Source organism: Sinocyclocheilus rhinocerous, unplaced genomic scaffold, assembly GCF_001515625.1.
Source record: "Sinocyclocheilus rhinocerous isolate Xijiao unplaced genomic scaffold, SAMN03320098_v1.1 scaffold1965, whole genome shotgun sequence".
In the NCBI taxonomy this organism is placed as follows: domain Eukaryota; kingdom Metazoa; phylum Chordata; class Actinopteri; order Cypriniformes; family Cyprinidae; genus Sinocyclocheilus; species Sinocyclocheilus rhinocerous.
This window is the reverse complement of record NW_015625577.1, coordinates 333,197-343,483: the sequence shown is the minus strand read 5'-3', so window position 1 is coordinate 343,483 and position 10,287 is coordinate 333,197. Positions and strand designations below refer to the sequence as shown.

Genomic DNA, 10,287 nt, shown 5'->3' with positions numbered 1-10,287 from the left:
AAATTATCGATTTTTCTTTTATGCCAAAAATCATTAGGATATTAAGTAAAGATCATGTTCCATGAAGATATTTTGTAAATTTCCTACCATAAATATATCGAAACTTAATTTTTTATTAATATGCATTGCTACAAACTTCATCTGGACAACTTTAAAGGCGATTTTCAGATTCCAGATTTTCAAATAGTTGTATCTCGGCCAATTATTCTCCTATCCTAATAAACATGGAAAGCTTATTTATTCAGCTTTAAGATGATGTATAAATCAAAGCTTCCTTGATGAGCAAAGGAAAGAAGAAAGACAATCATTTTTCCACCTCAAAGTGTCACAAGTGCTTAGTTGATGTTTTAGTTAACAATCAAAAAATGGACATTCACGTTAGTGGATTGATAAATCATTACAAGTTGATGGGAGAACTTCCTCACCATTGTCAAAGTGCACTGCAACTGTGGAAACCTATCTGCTTAAGGGTTACAAGGGTTACAATAAATTGGCATATAGCAAATATTTTCTCTGCACAAAAGGTCCAAGTCATTTATTAAATTAGTTAAATTAGTTTATCTACAGGTCATATTTGCTTTTATGTCTTAAAAGCAAACAGAAAGGCCATGTATGAAGAGAGAGTAAAGTAGGCTTATAGAGACAAAGAGTTAAGCACGTTTCGAATGGGATTAGTTTTCTAAACAATGTTGAGAACAGTTATTAATAAAGGATGTCTGTTATTTCATGGATTGTGATTGAATTAAAAAAAAAGAATCAAATAAATCAATTTGTGAAACAACTTTACCTGACCTTATGCACAAATAAGGCTTTAGTGAGTGTTTATGCGTGTGTGTATGTATGTGTGTATCTGACAGAGATGAAAGGTGTGTTGAAATGTCCTCTTGTCTTTCCTGTTCCTTGACCTTCTCGAACAATATGTGCTTAAACTTCTCACTTGAGTTCATCACAAACACAAAAGAGAGAGAGAGAGCACGAGAGATACCCACACCCTCTGGATATCACACCACGCTGGAACATAAAGATGGGGACTTTCTGAAAAAGAGTGTGTAACGGGCTGTTATCAGGCCACTCACAAGCAATTGTTGATTAATTCCTGTTAATGGCTGGAATCCAAACAGAGCTAACAGAGAGGAGACCCTTGCCAATAATTACTAACATTTCTGAGTGAAAGCACACACATACACATTCATAATAGGAATCAATCATAATGGTTGAATAGTCATACAACTGAAAAGTTTGGGGTTTGTAAGACTTTTTGTTTATATATTTTATTTTAATGTTTTTGAAAGAAGTCTCTTATGCTCACCAAGACTGCATTTACTATTTGATTAAAATACAAAAGTTGTGAAATATTTATATCATTTAAAATAACTGTTCTATTGTTTTATTTTTTACATCTTCTCTCCAGTCATCAGTGTTAAACGATCCTTCAGAAATCGTTCTAATGCTGATTTTGGTGCTCAAGAAACATTTCTTATTATTATCAATGCTGAAAGCAGTTGTTCTGCTTAATATTTTTGTGGAAACGGTAATACATTTATTTCAGGATTTTTTGATGAAAAGACCACATTTATTTTTACATTTTTGTAACATTATAAATGTCTTTACTAACACATTTGATCAATTTAATGTGTGCTTGCTGAATGCTCAAAGCATTAATTTCTTAAATTATAAATAAATAAATAAATTCTTATTGACCACACACTTTTAAACAGCAGTATTTGGGCAGGGAAAATAACTAACTCAGTGAATGACTGACTGAATGAACGCTGGGACGATCTCAGAGAATCTAAATTAATTCTTTCTAAAGCACCCAACCATCATAGTAGCACTTTTTTAAACAAACCACTTAACAATAAATTAAAAAAATATATACTGTTGAACATTTACTATGCATAATCTCTTTTACACATCCCTAATTCAAGCACACACTTGCATGTAAACCACATGCCAGCAGATTCTTAAATAATCATCATTATTATCCGAACCAATCAGCTATTGTTTTGTAGATATTTTTAGTCTATGTAAACATTTGACAACAACAGATTTGTACTCTATATTGTGTCATCTTTCTTGCAAATTAGATCTGAATTGTGATACGTCTGTTAATGTTCTTTTTAGCAGCATCATATGACCCCTTTAAACTGTAAAGACACTCATATTTTGATTCTCGTGCACAGAAAAAGTTGAGTATCATAACAACATCACAACTCCTGTAAAGCAGCATTTCATTTACGCAAACGCAAAGCCTTTACCTAAAACGAACTGTTCTATTGCTGCATCGCAAGAACTGGTACTTCCTTCAGGAAATGCAAATGCGGTTAGTACCTGCTGCAGGACTGTTGGCCGACAACTGCATAGTTGTATCATTAGCTAACGTACATTACTGCTTAATGCCAAACAGTGCTATCCTAATGCTACCTAATTCCTATAAAAAGTGTGTGGTAGACAGCAAACACACACACACACACACACAAAACAACTGTGCTAATCCAAAGAGATCAATAAAAGAGTGAGTTACGAACTCACGTCCACACCACAAGAAACAAACAACCTCAAATACACGCAGATATAGAAACACAATGCAGGTAACTCTTAGGAATACTGATTTCATCTAAACACACACAGACAATGGCACAAGGGAGGTGCCCGTCTGAACAACAAGCAGACAAATGAAGTCAACAATATGCACGCCCATTAATAAAGTGTGATTTACACACACGCACATATTCGCAGTACAAAAATATGCTTCGTTTCTTTTGGGACCGTCTGTAGATAATGACCTCAACCTTGGCACACACCCTGGGCAGACTGTCGGCAGCGCACTGGTGAGCCTTTGTGTGTGTGTCCGTGTATGGATATGTGTGTGTGCGCGTTCATATCTTTATCAGAGACAGTTTGACCTTTGGACTGAGGGCAGGGAGAGCTTTACTCATTGTTCTGTGCTGGTACTGGTTTCCCTGTGGTAAACACAACTGAAAGGTTCCCAGGCCTCCCAAACCCGCACACACACACACACCATTCTCACAATGTCCGTACAGCACCCAGGCTGCACGTCAGTCCCATTCGGACTCTTTCACACACCTACACGCACAAACACATTAATTCTGTGCAAACATTTAACTCATAGAGAACACACCCCTGAGGACCGCCTGGCACCACTGACTGAATCTGCTAATGGCCGACCTGCTTCTTCCTGCGTAAACCACATTATAGGAACTTGTTCATGCTGGTTGAGACAGATCTACACTTAATCTATAGCGCTTTAACGACGTAAATTTCACAATGACCTTCCGCTGGTTCTGTGGGGTGACCTTCAGCTCAAATGAGAAGGGAGGAGATGAACATTGTGCTCTAAACCATTAAGTTAAAATGTAATTGTAAATCTGTAAAGCCTTTTCTTATTGTAACACTTGCTATACGGCTCATACTTAGGGTTGTGCTACGGACCTCAAATTTGGGCTTTTTTTCACACTGCATTTAACCTAGGTTCACTTGTCTTTTGAAACTCTGCATTTCACCCCAAATAAAGTAATGTTTCACTTTTGTCAGTTTGCATTTAAACACTTGAACTTTCGACCCTGGGTTTATGAAAACCTGCTCTGCAGGTCTAGAACTGCTGTTCCTTGGTTTATACAGTAACAAACAGCCAATCATAATCTTAGTGGCACTTGTCTCATTACATATTCATGAGCACTGTATGGTCAAAACTTTCATGTGTTTTATTCTTGTCAGCATTTGAGGGAAATCAAAATGACAATCAGAATGAGTTACTTGGAGTGAAAAAAGAAAAAGGCTATATAAGACTAACTAGATGGTAAATAATAAAAAATTAACAAGCTCAACTGATGCACAAGTGCGAGACAAGAGTTGGTTTGGTGTTTGTCTAATCAATGACACTTAAACCGTAAATATGCAAAAAGGATGTTAACCCAGAGTTTACAAATATACAGTGTGAAACATCAAAACCTGAAAATACAATATTAATTCTTGACCAGGGTGAAAAGCAATGGTAAAGACAAGCAAGGGTTCTTTTAACCCACAGTCAGTTGTGTTGGAAAATTTCATATTTATTCAGAAAAGCAGGACACTTTTAGCCCTAATGCAAAATAAAAAGCATTGCACTTTAGGTATATAAAATGTTTTACTTATGTATTCGCTATGCATAGACTTGCAGCCACAGAGAATGATGGGAGATGTAGTTTTCTCACACATCCACGTCTCCTCACAAACCTTGCATGCTTTAACTTGAACTGCTGTTCTCAAAAAAGTACACAGCATGCATAGACATTAGGTTGTACAGTCAACATTCACAATTAAACTTAATTCATGTGCACTCGTCTCATAAATATGATCATTCTGATGTAAAGCAGCAATGTTGGTTCTTTAGACTGAGGTTAGAAAATATAGAAATCTAGTGTTAAAATACTTGGAGAGAAAACATTTTATATACAAAAAAAGCTAATTCACTTGAATTGAAATCTACAGGTTGACTCTTTTAACTCGTGCTACATTTTCACTAAAATTTACATTTAGATTCAAATTTCAATGAGAATACTTTTTAGACATATAAGTCTCATATAAACTAGTGAACGGCGCAAATAAACTTGAATAATGCTTCCTCTCCAAGTAAAGATGAGTCAAGGCCAGTCAAACAGTGACATCTGATGGTTTGGGGGGTGTTGGCTTGACATTGACTTATTACTCGACTGGCCTGATGCCTGCACTCAGTTCATGGTTCCTGCTGACTTCAGTCAAGGCAGAGCTTTTCTTAGACTGATTCAGGACCTGTCGCATGGGGATAAAAAGTGACTGGACGTACTGAACAACAACCCCCATAATTCCCTGTGGAACACAAACGACATAGCCATCAGTCACACCAATCAAATCTCCAAATAAACATCCATATGACCTGACCCCTGACCAATCAGAGCACAAGATAAATAAACCGTTGACCCGGCCATTTCAATTCACTCTCGGCAGACGCAGACACTCGTTGAATCATTAGGGAGGGAAAGAGCCAGGAAGAACGAAAGAGAGAGAAGGAGAGAAAGTAGTGGTATTATAAGTGTTGATGGATGAGGGTAACGGTGTTATTGTCACCTACATCCACTCCTTCCTCTCCTAACATATACAAGGAAATCACTTCTTTCTTTGGCATCTATGGGACACTCTGACGCACGATTCAAAGAATCATATATATCATAAACATATCTCCTCCTCCATCTCATCTCCTCTTGTTTTTTTTACTCAGATCTCGCACAAACAGACAAGAGGATAATTTCCCAGGACATAAGCAGACCTTTCGGCTAAACTCAGCAGCTTCTGGCTAATCAATCAATCCTTTGAGAACATGTGATCAATCATGATCAAAACCCACAGTGGCCTGCAACTCTCTCCATCTTATGCAGATGCACACACTCGAAACCTGGGAACGCTAGCCTTGTTTCGAACTGACCCCATCAAGGCCCACTGTTTTACTCGTCATTAACTCATCGGTCACTTCGACTTTGTCGCTGAAACAAAAGTCTTCAGTTTTAGACTCACTGATCTTTTCAGAGTGGACATGCATGCATGGAAGCTGAAAAGAGGCACAGGAAATTCTCCAGGGGAAAGCATTACAATCCCAGGAACTCAACTAAAAACTTTGTAGTATATCATGCCAGGGACGAGAGAGAGAAGAAAAGTAAATATTTACTCAAGAGGTTAAAAAATTGAGACTTTAACATTGTAGATTTCCACTTTTTTCACAGTCCGAGAAGTGAACACAATATAAACATTTTTTTCTTGCTTTCTTCCGTCCCCAGTGTGTCTGAAAAATGTTTTGGCCAGACACATTTAACATTGTAGATTTCCACTTTTTTCACAGTCCGAGAAGTGAAGACAATATAAACATTTTTTTCTTGCTTTCTTCCGTCCCCAGTGTGTCTGAAAAATGTTTTGGCCAGACACGGTTCACGGTCCATGAAATATGGACATTTTTTCTACCGAGCTCTCAGATTCAGCAGCAGGCAAACGAACGAGCATTTAATACGGTTCGCGCTCACCTTTTTAAATGGCCCGATCCGTTCACCCCGTTCTGAATGGGCTCTATAATGAGCCTAGGGGGCGGCGGACGCAGGACGCAGCAGCACGGCCCATTGCACAATGCAGAATCTAATGCGCGCCCGTGTCTGAGAAGAAGAGAGAATGCTCGCGCGCGGGGCTTATTCTCACGCGCTTCACTCACGCGGAATGTCACATTGTTAAATTTGGAGCCTCGTCTCTTTTTCCCTTTCTCAGCGTCGAGTTGATTTTCCGTTGTTTGGACACTTTCACGGTGAAGTGAGTCACATCAAAGTCAAAACAAAAGTCGTGGCGTGAAACTGATGGAGCTGTCGAAGACGCCGAATGGGACAAAGGGACAATCAAAAGTCTTGCTGAACATGTGCAGCTTATCAAATGCAGTTATCATCAAAAGAGAAATCAGATAGTTAGGCCTCAATGAGTGTGGGGGAAATGCTTCTGAATTTATCTTAAAGTCTGTAATTTCACAGACACCTATATGACGGTAAATAACGGTTGCACTTAGAAAACTAAATCCGACTGAAGATATTACTAAAAGGTTTTAATCTTCCAGGTTTAACAGTTTTATTCTTTAATTAGAACTTTACAGTTGCCTGTACTTGAATAGAAATAATTATTCTATTCAACTGTAAATAATAAGCTATACAATATTAATAGCCACCTTGCAATTTATTATTGCTGTACACCCTATAATACAGGCTACATACATACTGATACTTTATATAGTGCCCCTTGTGTGCATCTTTTACATAAATGAATGTACACGTAAATATTGTTTGAAAGTACATATGTACAGTATATTACCTTGCACCTGACTGATATTTCTACCTCAGTTGCAAGTGTAATTTGTTTATTTGCACTTGGACGCTATATTTCACTGCTTCTGTACTCTGCACAATGACAATAAAGTTCTAATCTTATTCATGAACAGGTATATTACCTACAATAAGCAATGAATCCATTTTCATCAAGACATTCAGACAAGGTAAATTTGGCAGACTTTAAAGTGTACAACGCTACGTAATAAACAGTGGAATTAAAACTGTCAAGATCCTTCAGTAAGTCATTGGTAGGGTTTCACCTGACAGCACAGTCTGATTTCTGGCAGGTCAAGGTTATTATTCCCGTTCATGAGGTGTAATTTTACCCCATTCATAGTAAACCTGCAACATCATGCTGAGGGATATAGGACACTTGGCACGGCGTGTTAAAACATTATAGACAATTTAAGACTGTTGGACTAAGACCCACACGACCCCTGTCTCTGTCCAGACGGAGCGCGCGCAGTGTCTAGCCCATCACGGTGCTGTCGACAGGAAAGGAAACAATAATTCAAGAGCAAAATGATCCTTTACTTTGTTTTCACAGCCTCTTTTGTTACCTACACACATACAGTCAACAATAAGTTTTTGACCAGCTGTCACGGTCTATTATTTAAAAAAATAAATAAACATAATTTCAAGTTATTTTTTATTTTTTTCCAAGTTCATTATTGAAAGTATAGTGGACTTAAAAAAAACAAAAAACGACACCAAAACTTTTAGCTCTGCCCCGAGAGTATAAAACGCTTTTAAACACTGAAATATTTGCATGGATTTTCGTGGCAAGGACCACAATGAGAGTTTACTGGAAAACAGCAAAAAAGAAAATTGCTCAAATCAGAGAGTCAGCAGCCTACTGCGCACGAGGGGGGCCGAATTGTTCACAGACCTGAGCGAAATGCATTCGTTCCGAATAAATCCAATGAGGAGGGGAACAACTTCCCACTAACTACTTGATGTTGAGTTTCGGCGTTTGAGCTTGTGTTGTGGCGTGGCATTGAACACATGCATTGAACGTCAACTCAAACAAGCGCCTAAGGCAACCCGTAATCAAAAGCTAAGATTACAGTCGACCGTTTAGAGGGCCATAACAAACAAAAACATTTCTCCGAGCTGTTCATACCGGAACAAAAATTCATAACGGGATTTGATCACTTGTTGCACAAGCAGAATCGACAATTAGCCTACATAGAAAAAAGGGTAGGATATTAATGTCCACATATGAACATACTTCAAAGCACTTTTTAACCACAGTCCTATTAATCTAGCATATATGCATTTCATTGGACTGCCTGACGAAAGATCAGCTGTAAGCTACCTGTTTGCATTTAAAAGCGTGCCTCCGCAGCTGCTTTCTGTTGCCGACTATAGGCGAAGCTGTCTTTTCAAAGTCGCTGCTGCAAATTGATGTGACCGGAGCCGTAGAAACATGCACGAACGGTGTTGTTTTATCGAACGCCGGGGCGCTCTGGGCTTGAACAGAGAACGCGATTACAGCGTGCGATGGTTAAAAAGTTTGCGCGGCACGCTCAACTTTTATGCCAGTTTCGAAGCGATGTCCGACCGATGTCTTCAACTCTTACAAGCGATTGAAACCGCTGGGCTCTGCTGACTGTAACCGTTTAGTGACTAAAATGTTTCTATGCATCATACACATGGACAAGATGGCAGTTGAAAAGGGCTAAAAAGGAGATGTTGCACCTACCAGTGGTCAGTTTCCTTGCCCTGCCTTTGGACCTCATGATGCCCGTCTCTCGGCGTGGGTTTGTCGGATTTTTTCTCGAATCTTTTCCTCCTTTTTCTTTTTTCCTCTGTCCTTTTTCTCTGTGATTCTCAATCCCAGACGCACTATCTCTCCAGCATTGTCAGTTTGGACACCTTCGCACATGCGCACACCCCCGAGCTGCCAGCATCGTCAAAAAAGTTTGGAACGATTCATCACCCAAGTATTACAGATCTTGTCAGATTGCAATAGCCAGCGAGATCCCTCTCGTGTCAGATATTCAGAGATCAGTGGGCGCGGGACGGAGCTATTCGCGACCTCCGGGTGCACGAGGAACCGGAGACATTAATTATAATGAAGCAGTCTCGAGCATCCAAGGCGCCCGGTCTTTTGTGTTTTAAATGAAGACGCATTAATCACTGTTCGGGTAAATGACTATTGTAAAACGGTTTCATTCAACGTTTTATGTTGTTTAATTGAGATTTGACCATCGTTATGAATTTATGAAAATGATCAACTTTTACTTCTCTCCCCCTCCCTCAGCTAGGCGCGTGGGCAGTCAGTGCGAGGGCAGCCCGCTGAATATGTTTTTCTTGCATGCGGCACTGACAATTATTAATCTGCGGAGTTGAGCTTGCTCTCAATTCATGTAGTCCGACTACATTCATATGACTTGATAACAATTTTTTTTGAAGTAGCATATTTATTAAAAACAAAAATTTTTTTTTGTAATGTAAAACGGAAAGTGATCTCTGATGCCTTTGGGACACATTTTTGGAGATGCCCAGCAATGCTCAAATTAAATAGCCTACATTAGATCTAGGCCTTTAGCTGATGTGATCTTGATATATGATTCTCCATTACATAACGAATATATTAGCTTTATTTCATCTAATTTTATTTTGGCTTTTATTATTAGTTTTCAAAACGGGTGAGAATTTGGGGAACTCTTGGGTCATTAAGTTAATTGTCCATTAATTAGAAGCGCGTGACATCATGTTGACCTTGCCCATGAACCTTTAAAAGGGTCGCTTTCCTCTCACTGGCGGTATTGATTGCTAAGTATTTCTAAAACGGATCCAATTAATCTGGCATCACTCTGCATAAAAATGAATGGTGCAGAATAAACATCAGCTGCCGTCCACGCCTCTCTGAGCTATGAGCTGACCAGCACTTACAAATACAACACTTAGGCTAGCCAACAGAAAATAAAGAGGTTCTTAAAATAACAAAAACAGAAACGTCATCCAATATTTTGCCAAATTACAACTCGCAATTATCAAAAATGTCAGTGCTCATATTTATTCATGTTTCATTATTTGTTTAATTGGGCACAGTCTAACTTAAACTCAGCTAAAATGTCCAAGAATGAATTGATCTTTAACAAATCAAAAGAAATGTTATTAAAATTTCATAAATTGATTCTTCAGTGCATTCTTTCAGTGTTGTGAGGGAACTTTTGATGAAAACAAAGTCTTCAAATGTTGCACAAGAAACAAACAATAAAATAAGCGTTAGAGAACGAACACAGCGAGCCAATGCAACTTCTCTCCATGACATGCATGGAACAAACAGAGAGAAAGAGTAGAGTGCAGTTGTAGTCCTCCTTTGTTTTGCCGTGCGTTGGCATTAGTTTACATCAACACAGTTTTTATCCATCCGCAATATCTCACC

The 10,287-nt window shown here is 38.6% G+C and overlaps 1 protein-coding gene across 1 annotated transcript in view; it reads right to left on the bottom strand.

The window, feature by feature from the left end:
- The window catches only part of LOC107752009 (MDS1 and EVI1 complex locus protein EVI1-like), a 174,839-nt gene extending 165,944 nt beyond the window's left edge, over positions 1–8,895 (bottom strand). The window contains exon 1 of the mRNA XM_016567848.1: positions 8,596–8,895. Within this exon, the coding sequence (XP_016423334.1) occupies positions 8,596–8,632 (37 nt within the window). The 5' untranslated portion in view covers positions 8,633–8,895. The remainder of the gene's footprint in view (positions 1–8,595) is intronic.
- Positions 8,896–10,287: the final 1,392 nt, after the last annotated feature.